At 34.7% G+C, this 26,631-nt stretch overlaps 1 protein-coding gene across 1 annotated transcript in view; it reads right to left on the minus strand.

Annotated features, from left to right (window-relative positions):
• Window positions 1–727: 727 nt before the first annotated feature.
• The window catches only part of YIPF7 (Yip1 domain family member 7), a 53,177-nt gene continuing 27,273 nt past the window's right edge, over window positions 728–26,631 (minus strand). The window contains 4 exon segments of the mRNA XM_074274568.1: window positions 728–1,204; window positions 6,507–6,688; window positions 13,330–13,475; window positions 21,372–21,547. Of these exon segments, the coding sequence (XP_074130669.1) occupies window positions 1,042–1,204; window positions 6,507–6,688; window positions 13,330–13,475; window positions 21,372–21,547 (667 nt within the window). The 3' untranslated portion in view covers window positions 728–1,041.

A 26,631-nucleotide genomic window follows, 5' to 3' on the forward strand; every position in this document is an offset into this window, starting at 1 on the left:
TTCTATAGAGTCATTTTCTGAATCTCCCACCATTCTAGCTACTAATGCCTTCCCCCCAAAAAAAGTATCTTGAATTTATTTTGTATGCACTTATTTTATATGGACATATTTTATATGTTGCTTCCCCTTCTAGAACATAAATTTCTCAAAGAAAATAACTGTTTCATTTTCATCTCAAGTGCCTGATCAGACTGATACAAAGAGATATTTAATAAATCCTTTCTGATATAATGATTGATAAATCTATCAATAGCCATCCTCTTATCCTGGCAGCCAAATTCTTGAACATAGTCTATATTTTAATATGAGACTGGTGAAATAGATAATACTGGCTGTCAATAAGAAGACTTAGAAACTCATCTTTCCTTCAAATTATGGAGTTCATTTAATATGTACAAGTGAAAGGTAAAGATAAATAGTTTTCTATCCTACTGTCACAAGTATCTATAATACCTATACTTTATACTTACCAAAATGAAGAAGACTGTAAATGATCTTTCTTTGTAAAAATGCACATTGGATTAAAGAGTGATCATACACCACTGTTTCTTTAATTTCTCAATGAATTTTTCCTGAGACACTTTTTTAGAAACACATTACCTTAGTAATATGATTTTACTTAACATACTACTCTTTCTAACACACAGTTCTTTATAATACACAACTCTTTTTAGTAAATCAAGCAATTATATTCCCTGCTTAAGAAGAATTAAGAGGGGGAAAACTCTTTAAAAGAGTTCTTTTATTTTACAATAGTTTTATTTTATATGTGACCCTAAGCAAATCACTTAACCCCAACTGTCTTTCCAAAATAAATCCCACAATAGTTTTAAGTCTTATTTTATAAGCAGAGAAGCAAAAATGTCTTTCAAGCCAGAGAAGCTTCAACTCTATGTCATCTTAAAGTGTCATTTTGTTTCTTAATTTACTATTATCTATTCAGAGGTAAAGGAGAATTCATTTCAATAAAGTATGTAAATCTCTTTTTAAAGTAACTAGACAAGCAAACAAAGATCACACAATAAGTCTATTCTGAATACATTAGAAAACAGTCAAGAGGGCAAAAAGGCCATAAAGTAAGGCACAAGGGTAAGCTACTAGAAGTTGCTGTCCTTCCATAGAAAGTGCTGAACTGAAGATTTTGGATGCAGATAGACTACACCATCCAATGATGATTAATGCTGATATGGTCCCAATGGTCCCCCTAGAAATAAGAAAACTATATGATTAATATGAACCAAAATAAAAGGAAGTCACAAATTCAGAACCAAGAATCTTACTAATCAAATTATAAGCCTTTATTTTTGTAAAAAACAAAAACATTTTTAAAATCCCCTGGAAATAGGAGAATTCTTCTGAACTCTCATCCTGTTTCTTTTGAGTCTCCTACATCTCATCTCTTGAAACTCCTTAATTTGACATCTATTGAGGCAGCTATATAATTAGATACATTCAGCTATCAATTCTAATTCTCTCTTTTCAACCCCAGAATCTTACCTGTAATGTGAGGCTGAATATTTCCCTACCTTTAGAGAGAATGGCTCAACTCTTCATTCCATTAGTATATTGCCTGTATATGCAAATATGGGTGTAAAGTGTTTATTTGTTTTTTTTGGGGGGGGGAGTTATGGCTGTAATAAGAGAAATGACTGGAAGGATTCTGCTGAATTTTGCCCCAGCTCTGTCACTGCAGTTACCTATTCTAAGCCTAATTTTATACTCATCAATTACCAGAGCAGTTCTACCATTAATGATCTCAAATGGGTAATTTTATCTCTTAAAGCCTCAATTTCCTCATCTGTGAAAGGAGAAGGGGAAACCATATGATATTCAAGTACCTTCGTAGTGCTATGAGTCTAGGATTCCATGAAAAGCTTGGGCAAATGTTGTACAGAAAGGGAGACCATATGTGATAGCAGCAAGGCAATATTCTGGTAGCAACAAGGCCATGAATAATGGTTACTCTATAGAATTAAAGAATGAGGTAGAGAGAGGAAGGATTTCCTTTTGAGCTTGAAAAATTTGTTGTTCAGAATAATAAATCTTTATCATTAGAAGGGCCCTCAAGATGCTAGGTAGTTGAGGACTCAGGTTGTTGTATTAAGATTTTTCAGTTCCTTGGAAGGTGACTGTTTTTGCTTTGTCATAAAGCTTAAGTGCATTTGAGGGAAGGAGGGTTTCAGGCTTTTGATTTCTTAGGTGTAGTGAGAATTCCTGATAAAGAAAACTCCTTTACCAAATCATATGATTTCTAGCTTTAGAAAGCTGCCTGAATCTGAGAGCTGAGATGATGTCCCCAGGTTCACACAACTAGGATATAACAGAGATAGAATTTATACCCAAGTCTGCCTGACTATGGAGCCAGTCCCTCTGCACTCCTCCATATTATGTCTTACCCAAAGAAAACATTTAATACAAGCTTGCTGCATTTAATTGAATTATTATCCTTCTTTCATAGATCTCCTGCAATGTTCCTGTTCCATTTTAGGATAAAAATAACCCTGAGTTCTTAAATGGTATTATACTAACTAGTTAGCAACTCCTACAGGTTTGGCTAAAGTACAAAGGCTTAGGTGTCCACCTGATGATAAGGATGCTATGTCTCCTATTCAAAGATCAAGCTATGTTTGAAAAAACTAAATTTAAGAGGTCAGACTGGGTACAGTGTGATTAATTGTTCAGCCATGATACCTACTAAGTGATGGAGTGGTTTGGATCAGCTTGTGAGAAAGGAGAATCCACACCAATAAAAACATGAGTATTTAAAGAAAGTATTTTACAGATGAGACAATTTAGAAAACCCAGAATGGTAAGGTGACACCTCAAAATCATCCAATCATTAAGGAGTGATGTTGGTCACTTCCAGTTGATCAATGATGGTCAGAAACAACTACACCCAGAGAGGGAACACTGGTCACTTATACCTTCGGATTCAAATACTTAATGTGCAACAAGTAAATGGGATTTACACACATATATTGTATCTAGGTTATATTGTAACACATGTAAAATGTATGAGATTGCCTGTCATCTAGGGAAGGGAGTAGAGGGAGGGAGGGGATAATTTGGAAAAATGAATACAAGGGATAATGTTATTAAAAAAATTACTCATGCATATATACTGTCAAAAAATTTATAATTATAAAATAAAAAGGAGTGATGTTGGGAAGCAATCAGAGGGAAGGAAGAGCTCAAATGTCTGGCCTTTCTGATAGACTATAAGCTCCTTGAGTGCAGATCCTCAATATGCATAGATGTCCGCAGTTAATAAATGCATGTTGACTCAATCATTGACTCTGTTATATATTCACTATTCCCTTCTGTCTCTTTTGGTTTTCTGAAGATACAAAGAAGTGCCATGGAAGCAGCAGAGCAACCCTCTGTTTCTTTGCCCGGTATAAGTAATCTGAGAAATCTGTTGTGAAAAACTCCTTAAATAAATATGTTCTTAGACATGGTGCCCTTCAAGAACATTTTAAAATAAGGCAACAAATAGTACATGTTGGTTCAATCAATATCAATTAAGAATAATCTCTGTAATAACTTATTTTACTGGTATTCTAAATGAAATTATAAAATGATACCTGATTATTTAATGAGAAGTTACGACAATCAAAGCACTTGAAAGTATTTCTAGTTTAATAGTCTTGGGGACTGGATTTGTTTGCTTTTTTATTATAGTCATTCATGATTTAGCCACTAAAACCTAATGACCAAAACACTAAATTACAATAATTTACAAAAGGCAAGATTGTTATCCTAAACTCAGATATTTTGAAAAATCTACTGACATTTTACAACTATCTATACCATTTGATATTCTTGGCTTAAATCTCAACTTCACTGAAAATGATAATCAAATATTAGAACAAATACCCTTTTAAACGAGTTTTGTCAGCATGTATAATGACTACAATAATGCAAATGAAAACAACACTAAAAGTTTAATTATAATGCCTACTCTTAAACCCTGAGAACTGATCCTGAAATATTACTCCCTCTTCTCAGTAGAAAGAAGGAAGACTACAGAGAAAGAAATGTATACAAGACATCTATCAGCTTTAGTCCCTGTATCAAATTTTCTTAAATATGTTTCTTTGTCACAAGGGAGGATTCAATGTTGGGAGGTGAAAGCTGGGGAAGAAATGTCTTTGGTTTTAGAAAAAACCCACAACAAATTAAACTTTTAAAAGTAAAAATAAACAACAGTTTTGCTAAGATGTTTCTAAGGTCTACCTATTAAGAGATTCTGGTCAGTTACTTTGCCTCACTGGTCCTCAATTTCTTTATCTGAAAAATCAAGTGGTTTGGACCATAACAGTTGTTCTCAGCTTGGGATCGAGGGATAGATTTCATAAAACTCACAAAGTGAAATGAAAAAAATTACACCTTTCTTCTTATTAACCTCTAACTGAAATTTAGCATTTCCTTTGATTATGAATAGAAAACAAACCACAATGGTATTGGAAATCACTAGACTGCCAAAGGAGTCCATGATGCAAAAAGATTAAGAACTCCTAGTTTCTCCTTACTCTAACATTCAATGTTAACTCTCTCTTAAAAAAGGAAAACAATTTGACTAACTTTTTAAAGAACATGTATAATATACCCTTTTCCATTACCATGCTTGGGTTTATTTAAATGCCTTTCCCATCAAGTTGAGTTTTAGGGCATGCAATTATACAATTACCTATTGTTTCACTGTAGTGGGTTCAGTCAAGAATAAGGCCCTTGATGTTGATACCTAAGCAATAACCCCTCACACACACAAGTACTAATTCTTTAGGGATCCTGGGCTCCCTTTCTTGAATATCCATTCCACAACAGATTACCTAGCACTATCTCCAACATTGTTACTTAAAACTGTCATCACCAGTATGTGAAAGGACTTTTAAAGGTAAAAGTAAATGATGAGTTAGTTCCATGGACTTTTTTTTTCCTTTGCCCTTTTCCAAATTACTCCCAGAGTCCACTTCATTTGATGATCAGTGGATCACCAGAGCCAACAATGACTACCCACTTGTAAAGGGCTAGAACTGAGCAAATGCACTTGGATAATAGAGCATATGAGACTAATTGCCAATTGGACAATTCTCTATTAACATGTTTGAAGGATGACCCTCCCCAACTGTTCTGTGCTGGCTATAATGGGTAGGTGTAGACAAAGGAGGGGAAGTGACATGAGTGGGTGGAGTAGGAGGAGGAAATTGGGGCATTCTCCTGGCGGTAGAGAGAGAGGAAGATTGTGAAGATTACTAGATCTAATCCCCTGACCGTGACCACAAAAGACCAAGAATAAAGACTTTTGATTATCCTGACTCCAGCTGATTCTGGGAAAACAGGGTTCCAACACCCACTGACACAGGCAGAAAACCTGCTTCTAGAATGACTTTCTTTCTCCATGGCTTTGGATCTGGGCAAGTGGAAGAAGATGAAGGGGTACTGATACATTCATGGGCCAGGAAAATGTTGAAGTATCTTGATAGAATAGCTTCACCAGGGCTAAGTTCTTTAAAATTGCAAATATGAAGATCTTAGTGATAAAGATAAAATGAATTTTATTATTTTTAAAAAATAAATAGTTTCCAATTTCAAAACTTCAAGGATCTGTGTTTTTTGCTAGTTCATCCACTCCCTCAACTGACAAAGCTTACAAGCTTTCTATGGCAGTCCTTGAGAGTTGCTATGGCTGAACCTTATGATGACCCTGCTATTGAAGATGCTATGGATAGCCCTATGTCTCAAATGTAGAAATGAAATCTCAAAGCTTAATTGTCTTGCTAAGGATAATAGTAGTAAATATCTGATGCAGTATTGGAACCAAGTTTTCCTGGTTCTAAATCCAATAGATGATACACTATGTCTTCCTTGCTCTCACAACCTATGGTCACCTCTACTCATAATGACATGTTGGAGTAAGACTTTCTCCTTATATGGAGCCCAAATCTATCTCAATACTAATAATAACTTTCCATTTATATCAGTCTTTGTCGTTGACAAAGCGTATCCACCCCACAGTGTATTCGTCACAAAGTCACAATGTCCCCTTCAGTGTTCCTGGCAAGTCTTTACTGCAAGAAGTCGTGCTGAGACAGATCAGAGTTGCTCTTCTCTTGGGTAGTAAAATTGCCTGGGAGCATAGATACTTTGTCAATGTTCACAGAGTTCCTATTTCTAAAAAATCAAACAAGTGAATGTTTTGTTTGTAGTCATCATACTACCCAAGGCACCAGTTCACATTAAGAGCGAGTAGCTTACAGGATGACAGCTTAAAAAACGCCAGATTTAAAGAAAAACTGGAATTTTTTTTGAAAAGGCACAGGGTTGGATAATGCACCTGAGACCAACACTGACCTACTTTTCCTTCTTTTTGAACCTTCTTAATAGCCATAGTCCTACCAATCCCCAAACTAAAACGTTCTGAAACAGGAAGCAGCTGCTCTGCTATGCCTCTGTCTTAACTGAGATTGTGCTTGTGGGGTCAATTAGCACACACAGGTACTTACTGCAGTGAGAAGAATATGGCACAGCTGGACAGAATGACCATAGGGAGCAGACAGTAACCCAGCACGCTCGCCACACATCCATATGACACTCCTGAAGTGCTCATCAGGTTCAGTAATGCATGAATCCCAAGGCACCCAATTGCACTCATGCCATACACGTAGCCAAACTGAACTTTTCCTGCCTGAAAGAAATGGGAATATCACAACTTAATCACATAAGCAAACACAATCCACCAAGAGGAAATTCAGATGGCAATGAAGGGGGAGGATATTTTAGAGCTGGTTCACTGCTGGCTCTTGCCAGTCTTTGGGAATCAAGGGAATTCAGCTGCTGGAAAAAGCATTATTTACAAAATTTTGCACATTTCTCTACTTGGCCTTTTGGGATTCTAGCTGGGTGGGGTTTGCTGAACCACAAAACATTGTAGAGTTGCTGGAGCACTGCTGCATACAGAATGCAATGAAGTAGAAGTTTTGTGAGGGCTTCCTTTCTTCATATGGATCAGAAATCATATACTAATGATCATAATACAAAAGTAACCAAATTAATTGGTTTCTATTTTTATAGCCCCTAAGAGCTGGGAAGAACCTCAGAAACCATGCATTTTTAACCTGTAGCTAATTTTGCACAACATGGCCAATCCGTGGTCATATAGTCTTTGCTTGAAAACTTTCAGGATAGTAGTGGAATACACTATACCTCTTGAAATACCCTATTACACTTCCAGTCATCTCTTGTTATTATGATATTTCCCCTAAATCACATCTAAATATATCTCACTACAATTTCTCACCACTGCTCCTAGATCTGTTCCATAGGGTCTTTCACATAACAATTTTTCAGATATTTGAAGAAAACAATTATATCTCTTCATGAGTCTTCTTCAGGCTTACTATCCCCAGTTTCTTCAGAGTCCTTGCCATTTGTTCTATAATCCCTTATCTATCCCTGATTCCTCCCTTTTGGACACATACAGACTAGTCTGTGCCTTTGCTAAAACATGATGCAGAAAGTATAAAATATATCAGAACTCTCAACACCATCATTCCTGCCATTATAACTGTCTTAAAATAGCCTCAAGTAGCATTAATCCCCCCAAAAAAATAGAAACATAGATTTGTCCCCTCTAAATTTCTTGTTACCCGTTCATCTCTTTGTTTTTTTCCTGTCATTATATTTTTTGGATCCAACTTCCATCAGCCATCTCAAGAGTATGCTATTTATGTTTTCATCCAAGTCATTGTTTAAAAGGTTAAACAGGAGAGGTCCAAAGATATATTCCTCAAGCACATACTAGAAATCTCCCTCTAACTTGACAGACCTAGTTTTGCTGTCTGTGGTCCACCAGAGGAAGTAACTGAATGAGTGCCAAATCATCTAGCCCATATCTACCCATTTTTAATCGCCATGGGAAGCTTTGTCAAATGCTTTGCTGAAATTTAAACATATTATGTGTAAAGCATTCCCTTGATGTAAAGTCTATTAACCCTGTTATAAAATAAATGAGGTTAGTCTGTCATGACCTGTTCTTGATGAAGCCATGCAAGCTTTTAGTGATCACTGCTTTCCTTTTAAGTGCTCACCTACCACCCCCTTAATAATGTGGTAGAGAATATTTCCATGAATAAAAGTCAACCTTACTGGACAACACTTAATAATCTCTCTCCTCTTCCCTTTAAAAAAAAAGGGGGAAATATTTGTATCTTTACATTCCTACATCTTTCTCATTACCTGAGATCTTTGAAAAATCAGTAACAGCAGCTCAGCCATCATTTTTGGTGGTCCATTCAGTTCTCTGGGACATAGTTAATCTAAGCCTGCTGATGTGAATTTATGGAGGGCAGCAAGATGCTGTATAATTGTTATTTCAGTTATCATGACTGCTCACCAGCTAGAGAACTCTGTAAGTGGCAAAATTCCCAAATATAGGCCAGCTCCCACAGCCATCATCTGGGAAAAATAATATTTATTCCTGCAGAAGGAGCCAGCCATCCTTTTCTAATTGCCAAATAACTGTCATACAAAGGATAGGCAAGCCAGTCTAGTAGGAGTAGTAAGGCTCATTGAGGTAAGAATAGGGAGCGAGTATGAGACAAGGGAAACTACTACCCTTACCTTAATCAGCATCTCCCTTCAGATCCTGACGGGGACAACCCAGTATTGAAATTAGCAGTGCCACCCAAAAAATCAGACCTCCTACTAGCCCAGCATCCACAGCCATCACTGAGAAGAGAAATCATTGTGGAGAAGGGTGCCTTCTTCCTTACTGCTCTCACCACCATTACCAATATTCCATCCACCCTGAGCAACAACCAAAATCCTTCTTTGATTTGACTTGACACAAACCTCAATTTTGTGATTATTTCATATTCTCAATTCATTCTAGGCTCTGGATCTTTACAAGGCTATATTAATCTTCTGTATTCATTCTATGCTTTCATATCCTATATGTATTGGTTTTAAATACGTTTGTCAATGAGTTCCCTGTGTATCCACATCCATATCTTTAGGAAACTCCCAGTTTTTTTCTCTTCATGAGAAACATATCTGCTTACATCTTCAGAATTTCATTCTTGTTACCTTCCCATATCTTTTGGAGAGCCATCCTTTTCAAAATATTAGTCTATTAAATGCAATTGATTTCTTTTCTAAAGCCTCTGCCAAAACCCAGAATGCACAGGATTCCAGACAAGTGATTTTCCTTTCTATCACATTTTTTGTCATTCATGATTCAGAAATCAGTTCCTTTTCTATCAGAATCAGGTCCAACTGCCTGTTTACTAATACCTTTTAAAATATGGAATAAATAGTAAATGCAACTCAAAAATTTATGGGCTGTTTTGACTTTAACAGAGAAAAAGCACCAGCAGGATGTTTAGATTATTGAAGTATCTGTCATTACAATGTCACGCTTCTGTGCTAAGTTGATGATGTTCCCAAACTCCTCATCCAATTTTTTTTGTCTAGGTGGTCTGTAATATAGCCCTCCAACATCATTTTTCTTCTTGTTTCCATGGATTCTCACTGACGCGATCTCCACTATGCTTTATCCCATAATTTTCTGGATTTCCTCATATGGCTGCATGTTATTAATATTAATCCTATCCTACAACCTCTTGAATTTTATCTAATCTATTCCTTTTGAATAAGGAATTTAAACAGAGCAAAATTCCAGTCATGAACTGCATTCCACCATTTTCTATAATACCTATGAGATCAAATTTGCCTCTTTAGTTTAGAATCTCTAGCTCACACTTATTATCAATGAAGTGCTCATTTGACACACACACATATAGGCATCTGATACTAAGATATCTTCTTTTCAATTTGTTATTTTATTCAGAATCTTCTATTTTCAATAAGAATGAAAATATCATCTTTAGCCCTGACAACTTTATGATTTGTTGTTTATTTATGAATAGAAATTCATAATTTTAAACAACCCTTGTTAGTTTCCTTCTTGTGATATCATTTATTCTCATAATTAATTTCTAGAAAGATTACTAGAAAGAAAAGTTATCATAAGTTTTGACAATTCCTGGAAGGTACCCCGTCACCATCACCCTGACATTCCAAATACATGTAATCGGAATCAAAAAGATTTCTCTGTTGCTTATTCCAGGTCATCAAATAGCTATCATACTATCAACTTACCACTCTTCTTTGTCTGGGAATTATTGTTTAGCCTCTTAACTAAGGCCCTGGAGTTTCATATTATTATTTCTTGGGTTACAAAAAGATGTTTATCCCAGGGATGGATCAACTTTCTCCTTTTCAGGAAGGGTTTCATCCTATTATTTAAAGGTCATGGGCTCTTCTTTTCTTTTGTTCTGCATCACATTTTTTGACCCTCTGCCTGCTTTTCTTCTTTATTTTCTCTATGAATCATCTTCTTCCTTCTCTCTGATAACCTGGATGGCAGAAATTCTTCCAGATTACTTTTTCTCCAGGTTGCACTTTCGATGCACATTAGGGTTATGGGCAGTACACTTTTCATATTTTCACAGTAAAATTCTTCATGGCCCTCATAATTGCTTTAAAACCCATCTTTTCAATACCAATATTCTTCTGGTGGAGCTTTGATGATTGACACATGATGGAATACAAGTCTCTAAAGAATTAAAGTTAAATGCTCTAAAGAGGTACATGATAGATAGAGTAGGCTACAATAACTCAAGGTAAAGAATTGTACAAGAGAAATAACTTACTAGGTGACTCAAAGTCAAAGTAACATATACAATCAGAGAAAAAAAGTAGTAGAGTTATATAGGTAAAGGAATGGACAGTGTTTGTTCTCCACTGAAATCCACACTATATTACAAGGGTATAAAATATTTGGTGGATTCTTGGGACAGCTTATGGACTAATATGATCAATAGTCACATAAATTGAGAAAAAATGCAAAAATGATTTGAGATTATATATCTGTTAAAGTAAAGAAATAACAATTCAATATGAATTTAAATGAAATTTAATGCTTAGTATAAAATGATTCAGAAAAATATACTTGACCAAGTAATATTTAATAGAATATTTGAATTGAAAGAAACTTTAGAATATGTAGTTTGGTTTTATTTTGCAGATGGTGAAACAAACCCAGAATTTGAACTGACTTTATTCTTATTAATTATTATTCTCACCACTGCACCATTATTGAAAAACAAAGAACTTTTGACTATCAGACAGTATCATTATAAATCTAAAATATATTTTAATAGAATTAATTCTGTCCTTGAAAGAGGAAGATTATATTTTCAACAGAAAAACCAACAATTGCAATATTACAAATGACTTGGAGAAAAAAAAGATTAGTTAATATATTAAATTGATTGTTTCTGACTATTTGATTAATTAATATAGCCTTTTTTAGCAGCTTAATCTGAGATTATCAAATTACTGTGACAAAGACAGAAGAAGGCAGGTCAGCAGCTAAATTAAAACTAGACTTGATATAGTGTTTGATTTACAGGGAATTTACATCTGCTTCTGTAGAGAGGGAAAAAAATAAGATGGTATCACTAAATGCTCTTAGTTCAAATGGATATAATGTGTTTTTTTTTTTACTAAAACAAATTACTATGCAATTGATGCATAACACTAGGCTGACTAATCTTATGAAATGAGCATTTTAAAATATCTCTAGTTAAATAAGCATTTGCAAAATAGATCTTTCAGTTACGAATTTCAGTTTTTATTTGAAAGAGAAGAAACTTGCTAATTCTCTTTGAGGGTTTTTTCTTGATTTCTGAATTTCTTTTACCAGTTTGTATGCCCTTTGTTTCTCCTTCTACATTAATAGTGCTGTCTGTTTCGGATTCAGAATTTTTATATTTTCAGGTTTAAGTACAGTGAAAGAATATAAGCCAATGGGGTACAAGGGAGAAAGGACATCTAAGTTTTAGGTCAATCTTTAGCAGGTAAATCACTTTTCTTCTGTGGACTTCAAGATGCTCATTGGAAAATTAGGGGACTGGAGAATCTTAAAATTCTAAGGGACCTCTTAGGGGCCATCTAGATCAATCAATGCCTAAAAAGAATTCCCTTTGTTCCAAAAGACGGTCCAACTTTTCTCCAAGACTTCCAAAAACGATGTACATCTTATGACCAGAGGGAAGCTCTCATCAAAATGAAAGCTTGTCTTTATCTCAAACTTGACTATTGTTCATTGGTATTGGTTCTATCTTCTGGGAGGAAGAAGAAGCTCAAGTCTTCTCATCTTCAGGTGAAACATCTCAAAGACCTTCAACAAATCAATGTATACATGAACTTCTCTGCCTTCTCTTTGACACTTTCCAGTTTATCAAAGTCCTTTCTATAATGTGTTATTCAGAAGCAAACACAATACTACAAGCTTGATCTGATCAGAGTAAAGTATATTGATACTCTCACATCCCTAATCATTCCATAACTCACTTAAGGCAGAGTCTAGTGTTATAGTAAGTCTCTTGACTATGATCACAACGTTGATTTATTTTGATTCTGAATAAACTCAAAACCTCATTTTCCCCCCAAATGAATTTAACTATAAACGATATTCTATCTGAACTGGCATGGAGTTTGTTCAAGGAGATTAAATCACAAATTCAGACTTATTCTCCTTTCTATTTAAACTTATTTACAAATTCTGTTTTTTTTTTCCTTTTTTCTAGGATTTTTCTAGGATTCATTGTCTTTTTCTTTTTTACCTGATGCATTTTTAAAAAAGAAAACACTCTTAATCCCAGTCTTTTAAAAGAACACAAACATCACAACACACAAACACAAACATTTTTTCATCATCCATAGGGTGAATCCAATACAAGGACTAATAGACACAGATACAAAAGAGAATCTCACTATCACCAACACACTAAGCAAGATGAAATTCTAGTCAATTTATTGCTTCAAAAGGTAAAGAAATAAAATAACCAGAAAAGAATCTCCCGTAAATACAACATGTGATGTTTTTATGAAATAAAATTTTCCTGTGAGCCCTATGTTTTAAAATATAAGGCAGCCTCTTCTCTACCTATATTCTACTTTTTGTAATAAGAAAATGAACTAGAAGCCATTGATTTTACTTCCTTTAATGTAGTTTTGACACTGTACTGTTACAAAGCCATTTAAATTAATGACTTATCTATGTTCTACCCATGCAGGTGGTTTTGTATGCTTTGATTAAATCTCACACTGTTACTAAAAGAAAATTCAAGTTAAGTGAAAACTCTTCACCACAAGAAGTGAATCCTTCTTCTCCTGATCTCGAGTTTGCCTTCTTCCCCCCTAGCACTGCCCCTGCCTTAAATCAGTTGTTAAAGCCTTCTGACTGCAGCCATACATTACCAGAAGGAGGGTTGCTCCCAGAGCTATGCAGAAAAGCATGGGGCCTGCCAGGTCAGTTTCAGTCATGATGCTGCCATCTGCTGGTTTTAGAGGATTCAAAACTGTCAGCGTTTTTTGCCAAATGTGATCAAAATTTATTCCAAGTTCTGCAAAAAAAAAAAAAAAAAAAAGTGATTTTTACTTGAAGTAAAGAGAAATCATTAACAACCTATTTTTTTTAAATCGGGCTTTTGTCATATCCAGATCATGACAAATATACAACAAACCAAGGCCCACCTGAAATTACTTGGCAGGTTCTTGCAGAACATCCAAGCTTACAAATTGAGAAATACGTATTATCTTCTCTCAAATAAAATTTTAGCTAGTCAACCAAAAACCCTTTCCTCCCGCTTATTTTAATGTTTTTTTCCCCACAGATTAAATTGCAAGTACTTCCAAAATCTTATCTGCAACATCAAATGGTTCTTTAATTAGCAACAATTACCAAACCAAAGGTGACAACCCAGAGAGGTTTTAATTTTTTTTATTATTTTTCCTCTTCCTGATGAGAAGTATGGTCTCTATGCTAACTACTGAAAAATGAACAGGAAGAAACAAGATAGGTCCTCCTACCAAATCAAAGGAATCATAACTTGTGTGAATAATTTTATAAGGTCAATGCACATCCATGTTAGAATCTGTGCAGATGAATTTTCAACAAACAGATTTCCCCTTTTATTCTTCAACCAAGGGAAAGCAATGGTTATTAGACAGTCCTAAAATCAGTACATTTTAGTGACAATGGGTTTACTTTGCTATTCATTTTTTCCAGGTTTTATAGGGTCTATTTTCCAAAGTTGCTTTTTAAAAAAATAGTATTAAATTAGATCCCCTGATGGAACCTGCTACCACAGGTACCTTACACATTGAACAGAGAATAGATATGTTCTATATATCAGTCATATTTTCTCCAATCACATTAAATTATAGTTTAAAAGGAATCTTGAGGGAACTGGAAGATCAGAAAAACTTCGAGAAAGAAAGGGAATGTAGCTCCAGCACTTAAAAAGTAGCCAGTCACTCAGTTGTAAGTAAAATTAAAATAATGAGAAAGTAGAATTAGGGAAAAAATGTTTCCTGAATACAGTGAATTCTACCAGAGAGGTGCAAAAGGAATGATTTTCTCAGAAGTTATTTTTTTAAAGTAAATACACAGATGATTAAATTTAAAGAATGCATTATCTATAATGATTGAATTGGGGGGGTAGAAAGGCATGTATTTGGCATTGATACATTGGCATTGGTGCAATTCTCAATGCAACACATACTGGAAATTTCTGTTAGAACTTCTTTCCTTTCTGCTAATTTAAGAAAATGACAGCAGTCCAAGGTAGTGTCTGATGGAGGAAAAAGAAAAGAGCCACAGGGAGTTGTTGGTAGGTGATGGAGACTAGAAGGAAGCACAGGAGATAAAAAGGAAAGAGAGGGAGCATGGTGGTGGGAGCAGTAAGATAAGGACAGCACTATGCTTTGCCCATCTGTAAGATAGACATAGTGTTCTTGTAAGACTAGAGCCTCAGGAGAGCCTGCAGCCCCAAGTTCCCGCCCAGGTCATTGCAACCTGGCTGACACAGTTGCTGCAGCCTCAGATTCCTATAGCTCCTGCATCATAGGGGCTACACAAGTGCTGAACCTTTCTTCTCCAAGAGGCCCCCCAATATGGTAAGGGATGCAATGGTATACAAGTAAATTGGGTTTAAGTGAGGGAGGGCTGTGCAAGGTCACCTGCCTCACCCTCTCCTCCAGAGCATCTGGGGCCAGTGACCAGAGATAGATCATCATGACTGGATGCTGAGAGAGACCTCAGTCTTTTTAAAGTAAGTTCTTTAACAGGTCTCAGGTTGACAGAATCAACACTCAACCAGTGATGAAGGCCAGATAAGAAATGGGGCAGGACCTATTGTTGGTCAATTGATGAGAGTTTGGGGTCTACTGCAAGGTCCTAGCCCATAAGCCCTGATCCTAACCCATAATCCCCTGATCCTGATCCATGAGCCCCAGTCCTGTGGGACAGTATGGAACTGAATGTGATTTACAAACGTAAACACCATAAAAATGTTAGCTATTATTATTATTCTTAAATAAGTCCCATTACCCACTTGTAGAGAACAAAGGGTAAATCCAGCATACAGGGAGAAAGAGCACCTTTTTGGAGGCTTTTTGGGATTAATTGTAATTCATTCAATGAGTTCTATGTTGATGCCTTTGTTTTATTTTTTAATAAAACTTTTATCCGTAATACTTTGAACAGCATGCCTATAAATGGGAAGTTCTCAACATAGTGGGGATATCATGAATGGATTTTACAAGGTTTCGTAAGTCAAGAAATACGAGTCAAAAGAAATGAAAAAAAAAAAATCCCTTAAAGTGAAAACAAGTCCTTTGTGCCATGAGAACTTCTGACACAATTCTCTGTCACTGGGAATAAATTATTTCTGCATAAAAAGTAACTCTATCCATGATTTCAAAAGGCTAGGCATGGAACACTATTTGGTAAGGAACAGAACCTACTTTTCATTCTACCATAGTCCTTCATACCCATAAATCCCTAAAACCTAAATCTTATGCACAGCATATAGAATGGCCTTTTAATGGCCAATGTGGATGAGAGTTGAATAATTTCACTAGAGCAATGACCAAACATTTCTCTGTCTGGGAATTGGTCAGTGACATTAGAAAATCTGAATGAGATTGAGAGGATTTCTATCTACATAAGGACTTGTGCCCTTGTATGGTTAATGAGCTTGTCAATTTTATTGACATAAAGAATTTTAAATATTTTTATCCTGGAAATAAGAATGAAATTGAATAAATTATTTGTTCACTTGATGAATATTTACTTTTCTTAATGCACAAACACCTTGATAAATAGGAGTAATCCATCACACTTAAATCAACATGGACTATCTTATTCAATTTTCATTTCAGGAATTAATAGGCTTTACAGTTGAATTCTACCTGAGGAATTTATTATTTCCAAACTTGGCAGTTTTGTTGTAAACATGCTTTCATTTACCATATGTTTTCATTGATTAATATGATAAATTAACTTTGTTTTACTCCAAAGCATTGAGGATAGGGCCTTTTGGGCAGTTGTAGTTTGCCTTCATTATTGAAAAGGGAAGAGTTAGGGAAAAGGTAGGGAATAGAGATAGTGAAGGGAAGGGAAAGAAAGAGAAAGGAAGGGAAAATCAGTTTTAGCTGAGTTCCCCAAGGGGCAACTCCTATTCCTACCCACTCTCAACGGGGACCATGAAAACAGGGAATGAAGTGAATGAATGCAATGACCACCTCTTCTCAAAAAAAATATGCATAATTTTACTTTAAGTAACCTAGACAGAATGTATTTTTTGGAATTCTATGTGTTTCAAAATGTGTGTTAAATGGAAAAGTTAATTTCTGCAAATTTTTTGATTTTGCCCAATAAAGCAATGAACTAACAAAAGATTTGAAAGCTCTCTGGTAAGAATTGGGGTTTTGATGTTCTTTTTTAATTTTTTTTTTTTTTGCTAAAGTAAGCTACATTGATTTTTGCTTCCAAATCCATTGCCAAATATGCAAAGGAGATTATAGTATTTATTAATTATAGAGACCCTAACACAATATCTTATTATGCAAAATAAAAAGAGGAGGAAATTGCCCTGAAATGTGAATTCAAAATTTACTGCTTTGCTGTCATCTAGTGGTAGTAAAGTATATGATATATGTGCTATAAAAATAAATTAATATCTTTGTTTTCTATGTAAATTGTGGTCCTGGCCTTTCAACTATAAACACTGGCCTATAGTCAAAATATAAAATCTTAAATTTTACTGTACTTTCTAGTCTGACAGGTAAGGATTGATTATCATCTCAAGATTCATTGTTAACATGTTGATGCTGCATTATCAAGTAACAAAAAGTTATTCCTTCTCAAATTAACAAAGTGTTTTATACCATAAACCATTTCTAAAATAAACAAACATATTTCTCAAATAAAATGGTCTGAGTGACAAGGATGTACATATTTTTAAATACTTTAATGACTTTTCCTCAAAAAAGGGGGGGGGGAATAAAATGCCATTTATCAACTTGTGCTTTCTCATGCTCTATATGAAAAAAAGGTCTCTGCTCTCCATAATTTCATCCAACGTGGAGGAAGCATAGTGTAGCAGGTGACATTAAACTAGTAAGAAGCTCAAAGGATTAACTGTGGCCAAGAGTCACTTAGAATGGTCTCGTGGATATAGGGGAAAGGGATTATGATTTTCTTTTAGCTAGCATGGGCAGGAAAGAAACATAAAAATTTCTTTTTCACTATGCTCAAAAAGTTATCAAACTGTGCATACCCTTTGACCCAGCAGTGTTACTACTGGGCTTATATCCCAAAGAGATCTTATAGAAGGGAAAGGGACCCGTATGTGCAAAAATGTTTGTGGCAGCCCTCTTTGTAGTGGCCAGAAACTGGAAAATGAATGGATGTCCATCAAATGGAGAACGGATGAAAAAATTGTGGTATATGAATATTATGGAATATTATTGTTCTGTAAGAAATGACCAGCAGGAGGAATACAGAAAGGCTTGGAGAGACTGACATCAACTGATGCTGAGTGAAACGAGCAGAACTAGAAGATCATTGTATACTTCAACAACAATACTATATGATGATCAATTCTGATGGACGTGGCCCTCTTCAACAATGAGAGGAACCAAATCAGTTCCAATAGAGCAGTAATGAACTGAACCAGCTACACCCAGAGAAAGAACTCTGGGAGATGACTATGAACTGCATAGAATTCCCAGTCCCTCTATTTTTGTCCGCCTGCATTTTTTATTTCCTTCGCAGGTTAACTAAACACCATTTTAAAGTATGATTCTTTTTGTACAGCAAAATGACTGTTTGGACATGTATACATATATTGTATTTAATTTATACTTTAACATAGTTAACATTTATTGGTCAACCTGCCATTTGGGGAAGGAGGTGGGAGGAAGGAGGGAAAAAATTGGGACAAAGGGTTTGGCAATTGTCAATGCTGTAAAATTACCCATGCATATATCTGGTAAATAAAATATAATTTTAAAAAATTTTCTTTTTCACATTCGAGGGATTTAATTGATCAAAACAGATTATGACTTTAGGGAAATAGTTTAAAAGGTAGTAAGAGAAATTGTCAAGCATATTGATGATTTTAATGATATTAGAGATTAAGGATAATTTTAAGAAGACATTTTAAATGTCATGGGAAAACAAACTCATACAACATAGAAATTGAGTTTTATGGCCAATAACACGTTTAGATGAATGGAGACATTGTAAATATATACATGTCATTTACTCCGTCCCCTAAAAAAAATCTAATGACAAAATATCTTAAATGTGTATACTTAATGTTTAAACCAATGGAAATTTATTAATCCTTTCTTTGATGATACAATGTACACATAGATCTTGTATTACCTCAAAATCCTTAGTTGTATAAAAATTTCATATGAGAAAATACAAAATCTCAAAGGAGTTAGAAAATGCAATGGCACACATTTTGCTATATGTAAAATGGAAAATATATGGCTAGACTAGTTATTGTAATAAAAAGCTCGTGGGTTTAAGTAAAAGATAATTTCAAAATGAGACATTACTGTGGCAGTCAAAGCTAATAGTACAGTTTGTAGTTGTATCAATGGAGAAGTATTGTTTAGAATGAGAGGTATGACTGCAACTCTGCCTTCATCATAACTTGGATGGAGAATTCTTGAACTAATTTCTCTTTCTAGTCTTGTGGAAAATGTGAGGGGATGCAGGCTTAATGACAAAAAAAAATAATAAGAAAAATCCTATAAATTGGATGTCAGTCTAGGAGGAGCCTCCAGCTGAGGAAGCTTAGTGACTGGTCTTATGTTGTTTGGTACTGTCAATTGGATAATCTGCTTATCAAATTTGAAGATTGATAAGAGGGATAACTATCATGCTAAAGATAAATGTTGTCTCATACTTGGATTTTAAAAATATATCAGCTTCACTAGTTGAAGATGGAAGAAGTCTCCGTTCACATGAACCAGGAATTCTGAAAGAGATCTGAGGGTTATAACCTGCAAGTTTATTATTTGTGAAGGTAGTGATGATAATAATAACATTTATAAAGTGTCTTTCATGTGCAAGCCACAGTGCTAAGCTCTTTACAAATTTATCTTAGACCCCAGAAGGTAAGCACTATCATTATTATTATTATTGTTATTGTTATTATTATTATTATTTTATAGTTTGGAAGACTGAAATAGACACAAAGAAGTGACAGGCCCAAAGTCACCATCCAGTAAGTGCCCAAGGCTGGATCTGAACTTTGCCCACTGCACCATCTGGTAACAAATATTTGTAAAGAGTAAATTAAGAGCATGACTGAGGTCCCTTGACTATGACAACAGAAGTCTTTCCGTACCCAGTTCTGTGCTAAGCATGGTAGGCTAAATGTAGGAAATGCTTCCTAATGATCACTCCAACCAAAAGTGGAGGAGACTGCCCTGCTCTTCCAAATAGAGGATCATTTGTTGGCCATGTTGAAGGACAGGAACCTTTTCAGGGATGGGTTGGAGATCCTTGCCAACTGAGTCAGTGATGTTTTAGAGAGTTTTAGTTTCAGAAATCCAGTAACTGGTCAAACATAATTTTGAGAATGGAAATTTTACAGATAAGAGAGGAAGGAGGCAGGTGATGAGTATGGGGAAGAAGTAAGGAGAGGTGAATAGACAAAGATGTTGCTGGTCCAAACCTGGAATCTTAGTCTGTCTTGTTCTCCTGCCTTCCCACACTTAGCCGTCTGTCAAGAACCCACAACCACAATCCTACTCACTCTTACTCATCCACCTCACTTCCCTCTCTAGGGCTTAAACATGGGCAATGCAGGGGTCTTAAAGGTACATATAATACCCTTCTTGTTTTTAAGGGTCAAACAAAGATGAATTAACTATGACATTTCTTCATTAAAAACAGATGAGCTAAGAAGAAGAGAATAAGAGGTTACAACCATAATAAAGCAAAATGTTTTCTCTAACACCTTTTTTTTTCCCTGGCAAATTGTATTTTGTTTTGTTTTTCCCTATTCCTCCTGACATCAGAAATCAATGACATGGAAATGATATAATTCCATGAATTGAATTGTAGTAGCATCTCTCTCTTATCCACAGATTTGATATTTTTCATATTTCTTAGCTGCCCAGGTTCTGTAATCCTCAGTAAAAGTAGTAAAATAAAGAAGATTATAAAGAGCACAAGGAAACCCTGAAAACTTAAGACATCTCCTATTTAAGTTCCAAAATTTCCTAAGAATGAATTTTTCTTAGGACCAAAAGTCTTGATATTTTCCCCCACCAGCCTTTAAAGCTGGCTTTAGCTCTCTGAAAAGAGGAGAAAGGTATCTCCAGACAGGAAACTAACAGGAAGCCTCTTCCCTACGATACAACATGAAACACACTTACACAAAATTGAGTATGAGGTGTCATAGTGAGGATTTATGCTTCAATAAAGCGACTGGACTAGTAATTTCTAAAGTCCCTTCTACCCAAAATTCTCAGAGACTAGGTAGTCCTAGTTGACAAAATATGTTGTTCTGAAACAAACCCCCCATTAACTAGGGAGACTTTTTTCAACTTTAAAATGTTCCCTCTCATGTGTACCTGTTCCATGACTTAGCATATAGTAGTTGTTTCATAAATGCTAGCTGGGGGACTGAAAATTCAATTATTTGATACAGGAGACAACCCAGAGGTGAAAAGAAGAGCAATGATTAACAACACCTTATTTTTTCTCTGATTTGAATGAATAACTGTCATTTAGAATTATCATCTGAATATGTGCCAGTCACATTCCTCAGGAAGACATTCATCTAGTTGCTGCTGATTTCAATAAAATGGGTAGCCCCTTCTCAATAGAAGAATCACATAAAAAGTTCAGGATGGAGCATCCTAAGGGTACTCATTAAATGCTGATTATTTCCATTGTTCCTAAAATGCAAAATATATTTAATAACATTTGCTTAACTTATCTTCTAGCAAAGGAGGCTCTTCTCCAAAAGTGTCCGCATAAGCCGGTTGTGAATAATAATTGGAATCATATGTTGGCTGAAAAAATTGTCCTGTGTAACCTGAAGATGCACTCATCTCTGGAGGAACAAAAGCTGCAGGATGGGGCTCCATTGAATATTGTCTGGAATGAAAAAAAATATTGCTATTAAACCAGCTGTGAGATTAGTGCAATGAAAAAACAAAGGGGAAAAAAAAGGTACTTTTTTTTTCTTTGCCAGATTCACCTGGATGTTATTTGGTTCTCATAGGTATCTAATTATACAGTAACATGTTTAAAGTTTATCTTCAGCAAGGAACATGCTGGTTCTTTTTGAATAAAGATTTTCATAAGGTTGTGAAGATTAAAAAGCTAAGTTGTTGATGATGATAGCAGCATTGCCCCTACCAAGAAGAATAGAAATAGGAGCTCAATATGTGATTTCATAGATGCAGAAAAAACTGCTTTTCCCATGGAGGATACAAGCTTCTCTACAACTGGGAGCCTTATCTGGAGCACTGAGAGGCTCAGGGGACTTGCCCAGAATCACACAGAAAGCATGGATCAGAGGGAGGGCCTGAAGCCAAAATGCTTCAGGGTCTCATGAAAAATCAAGACTCAGTTTCAATATTATGCTGCTCACTTCAAATAGACCCCCTAAACACAGGTGACATGGCAATCTCTTCAGCCCCAGCCCAGAAAGGGCAATGGCTGTTGGCAGTCACTTGGAAAACCAAGCTGGAAAGTTGTTGCAAAGTGTTTTCAAACTATTTTGTAAGTCTAAAGATTCTCTTTGTCCAAATGAGATCTGTTCTATCCTTACCCTCTGTGTGGCTTGATCCATGTCTGTGTGAAGGATGGAAATGAATAACCAACAATCTTATGAAAAGTAAGCAAAGATGGAGGTGGGGAGGAGAAAGGAAGCAGAATAAGAGGGAGGTTTGGGGATTTTGGTAAACTATTTCATCTAGAGAGAGGCAGTCTGTCTATCTATCTCTCATATTTATTTATCTATCTATCTATTTATTTAGTCTAGTTGTTTTGAGGAGTGGGTCAGGCTTTAGGAGAATATTTATAAATTATTTTCACAAATGATTACATCTAATCAAACTTAAAATCTATAGCTTAGCTAACAGATATTTTAGCTGATATGTATTCTCAAGCATCTGAATTCAGATTCAGACATCCACAGAATTGCAGAAGAAATTATGTCTTTTGCCCCATACAGTGTTACTCTTTTCAATTTCTAGTAGAGTGCCTTGTCCCTGGTACACATTTAGTAAATGCTTGCTAAGTAAATGAGGCTCGAGAGGAAAATTTCCCTTAGCTTCTTTATTCATTAATATCTGATAAAGGAAAATTTTGTTACTCAAAGATGAGAAAATAATTTAGTTATTCAGATAATAATTAATACTGGCATATTAATACTTCTTTGCAGCCCCCAAAGCACTGCATACGGTACCTTATTTATAACAGGTTCTTCACATATACTTGATAATTGGTTGACTGGAAGCATTTAGCACAATGCTTGCAACAAAGTAAGCATTTAAGGAATATTTTTTTCCTTCTCTTTATTGAACACATACTAAATGAGTTACATTGTGCTAGAAATTGGATAAAAAAGCTTTACCAGGTATCTAAATGGCATAGTCGATAGAGCACAGGCTCTAAAATCAGGAGAACCTGAAGTCAAATTCAGCATCAGTCACTTAATACTTCCTAAATGTGTGACCCTCGGCAAGTACCCAATTGCCTCAGCAAAAGCAAAAACAAACAACAACAAAAAGCTTTAACAAGAAAAAGAAAACTTAATTCATGGTCCCTAATCACAAGGAGTTGGAGAGAAAAATGTCTACATTTAGTATTGCTCACTAATATATGGACAACATATTTCACTTATGAAAAATTTCTTAATTTCTCTAGTTTCTTAAATATTCATCTGTAAATGAGTGATTCTCTTCCACACAATTTATGCTGAACCTAAATTTGTACTTTCTTACGTTTTCTTTCTTTAAAAAAAAAATGAATTCACACTTGTGATTTCCTTGTTTTGAGAACTACCATGGAAAGTTCTTCCACAAATGCCAGTCTGCACCATCTCTGTAATTTAGAACTTTACTGAGTTCCAAAGGACCTTGAGGAGTCAAGAGGCCTCCCATAACTAATATGTGCCAGAAGAAATATTGTAACTCATATCTTACTATCCATCACATGATGCTACTTCTACATAATGGGATAAAGTTTTATATATATATAAATATATATATACATATATACACATATACATATATATATATATATATATCAAGTAATTTCCCAGTAATTTCCACCCCTCCAACCTCCCCACCTCACCGCCAGTAAAAAACAAAACAAAACAAAAACAAACAAACAAAACAAAAAAAAGAACTAATTATTCTACAACTCCCTAGCAAGTGAAAAATATTTTCATTTTATGTGAGGAAACTAAGTTAAAAAGAGGTTATATCATTTGCTGAAAGCCATGTATTAATGTAAAATAAATTTTTTTCTATAAATTATATAAGTAAAAGAAATGGTTTTTTGGCCTGCTTGAGGTTATTGAGTTATTGAGGTAACTCAATAACTTGTATTTACATTTCACTGTCCTGAATTCATTACTATAAGTAGGATGGTAAAGCAGTATTAGAAAATTGTCTGGTCCACATGTGCAAAACTGTTTGTGGCAGCCCTCTTTGTAGTGACTAGAAACTGGAAACTACATGGATGCCCCTCAATTGGAGAATGACTGAACAAATTATGGTATATGAATGTTATGGAATATTATTGTTCTGTAAGAAATGACCAGCAGGATGATTTCAGAAAGGCCTGGAGAGACTGACAGGAACTGATGCTGAGTGAAATGAGATGAACCAGGAGATCATTGTATATTTCAACAACAATCCTGTATGAAGATCAATTCTGATGAACGTGGCTCTTTAACAATGAGATGATTCAATAATCTTGTGATGAAGAGAGCCATCTATACCCAGAGAGAGGTTTATGGGAACTAAGTGGGGACCACAACATAGAATTTTCACACTTTCTTTTGATGTCTGCTTGCATTTTGTTTTCTTTCTCAGGTGTTTTTTTCTTTCTAGATCCATTTTTTTCTTGTGAAGCAAGAAAAGTGTATAACTATGTATACATATATTGGATTTAACATAGATTTTAACATATTTAACATGTATTGCACTACCTGCCATCTAGGGGAGGGGGTGGCAGGAAGGAGGGGAAAATTTGGAACAGAAGGTTTAGCAAGCGTCAATGTTGGAAAAATTACTCATGCATATATTTTGTAAATAAAAGGCTTTAATTTAAAAAAAGAAAAAAAAATAAAATTGTCTGGTGAAGCTATTTCTTTCATTTAGACTTTTGTTTTTTATTAAAAGTGAAAATTCTTTAGAAATGGTCTGAACAAAGACTTGAAAGGAAGGCAAATGATAATTTCAAGGAAATAATGAGAAGGATTAAAGTTCCCATACCAGTCTTGGGAGGATTTCAATTCTGATGAAATCTGGAGATTCTAATGGCAAATATCTCTTATATGTAAAAAAAAAAAATGAGAGTGGAAAAATCCTCTAATGTCTAGAACTAATCAAGACCTCACTCTGGGGCCTATTACATGACTATCAGTGAGCTCCTAAAAGTGAAAAGAAAAATTAATAGATGACCCATTCATTTATTTTACTATATTAATAAACCTAGGTCTATAATGTAGATTTTCTCAATCTATTAATAATGTATATATTTGCCTATTGTATACATATATGAAATATATGTATATACATTCCTTTTAGGTCAGAATATTTCTTGGTATTAAAAAGAACAGTGATTGCTGTGGCCTTCTAAAAAGTTTTTTCTACTTAAGTATATACCCAGAACTCTGACAAAGTAGTTAAGAACTGAGAGGTTATGGAAGAAAGAAATAATCTGATCCCAAATAAAACATAAATATGGAGGAGGGGAAAGCAGGGATACAACCAATAAAACATCATAATAGGCTAGACTTTGATTAGAAAAAAACCACAAAGTAAAAATGCAGTTGGAGATGGGGGGGAACCTTCAAAAAAAACAAATAAATATTATGAATTAATGGTCCAAGAAACTAAAATCTAGCACAAGATACATCAATTTGGATTATAAACCTTTTAAAGAAAATTAATGAGGCTCTGATGTCACTAAAGAAGTATCTGGCATTTGTAATGAGGACTCACTCCAGAAAAGAAAAAATGGAACAAGAGAAATTGGTTTAAAAAAAAAAAAAGCATCAATGTAAGAGAAAAGTAGTGAGATATTTGAAGAAAGAGAAAGGAATTGAATCAATTGAAATAAAATTACCTGACAAATTTTTAGGAATAGAATTACCACTAAACGTAATCAAAGGACAACAATTAGCAAAAGGCTTGAAAATGAGACAAGATTATAGAACCAGAAGAAAGGAGTCAGGTGATTTGAGTCATGAGATTATCTGAAAAATTCAACTAAAGAAGTATTCTGGGAATCATTTTTCAGTTAACCACTCAAGAACATTTCCCAGAAGTAGTCTGTCAAGAGATAGACTAAAAATTACTCCACTTCACCAGACACCTCCAGGGAGAAACATCAAATTTAATTCATCCACAGAGATTGGCACCATACTCCAAAGCTTTCTTGATAGAGAGAAATGTATAAGTGACTAAAAGAAAAGCATAATTTCTCAAGCTATTTAAATTGGAATATGAAAGGATTATTCACCCATCATAAGAAAACAAAGAAAAAAACCTTTTGTTTATAGAAAGAAAAGAGAAATTTGATTTAACTGCAGAATCTGCTACCCATTTGGATTAAGAATAATATTTGAATATTAAATAATATATTTGGATTCAATCAATACTTCTAAGAACTTTTAAAGAAAAATTTACAGAAAACTTTTACAGAAAAAAAAAAATGAATAGATACAGTTGGATCATATAATTTCTATACCTTTCTTTCAAATGTATGACTGTAAAAATCTTTTCTAATGTAGATTTATGAAACTATCTGTACCCTTTTCCCCTCTACATTAGGGATATAGTATGCATTTTAAGGATTTCATAGAGATGAAAATGCTTATTTTTTCCTCTATATATTTTATATTTTCCTTCCTTTCAATAGCTTAAGAATTGACTCCCAAAGGCTTCAAATTTTGAAACACCCATTTTCTAAGTACTTGAAAGATATTTTCATTTAGT

The sequence above is a fragment of the Sminthopsis crassicaudata genome, chromosome 6, assembly GCF_048593235.1.
Source record: "Sminthopsis crassicaudata isolate SCR6 chromosome 6, ASM4859323v1, whole genome shotgun sequence".
In the NCBI taxonomy this organism is placed as follows: domain Eukaryota; kingdom Metazoa; phylum Chordata; class Mammalia; order Dasyuromorphia; family Dasyuridae; genus Sminthopsis; species Sminthopsis crassicaudata.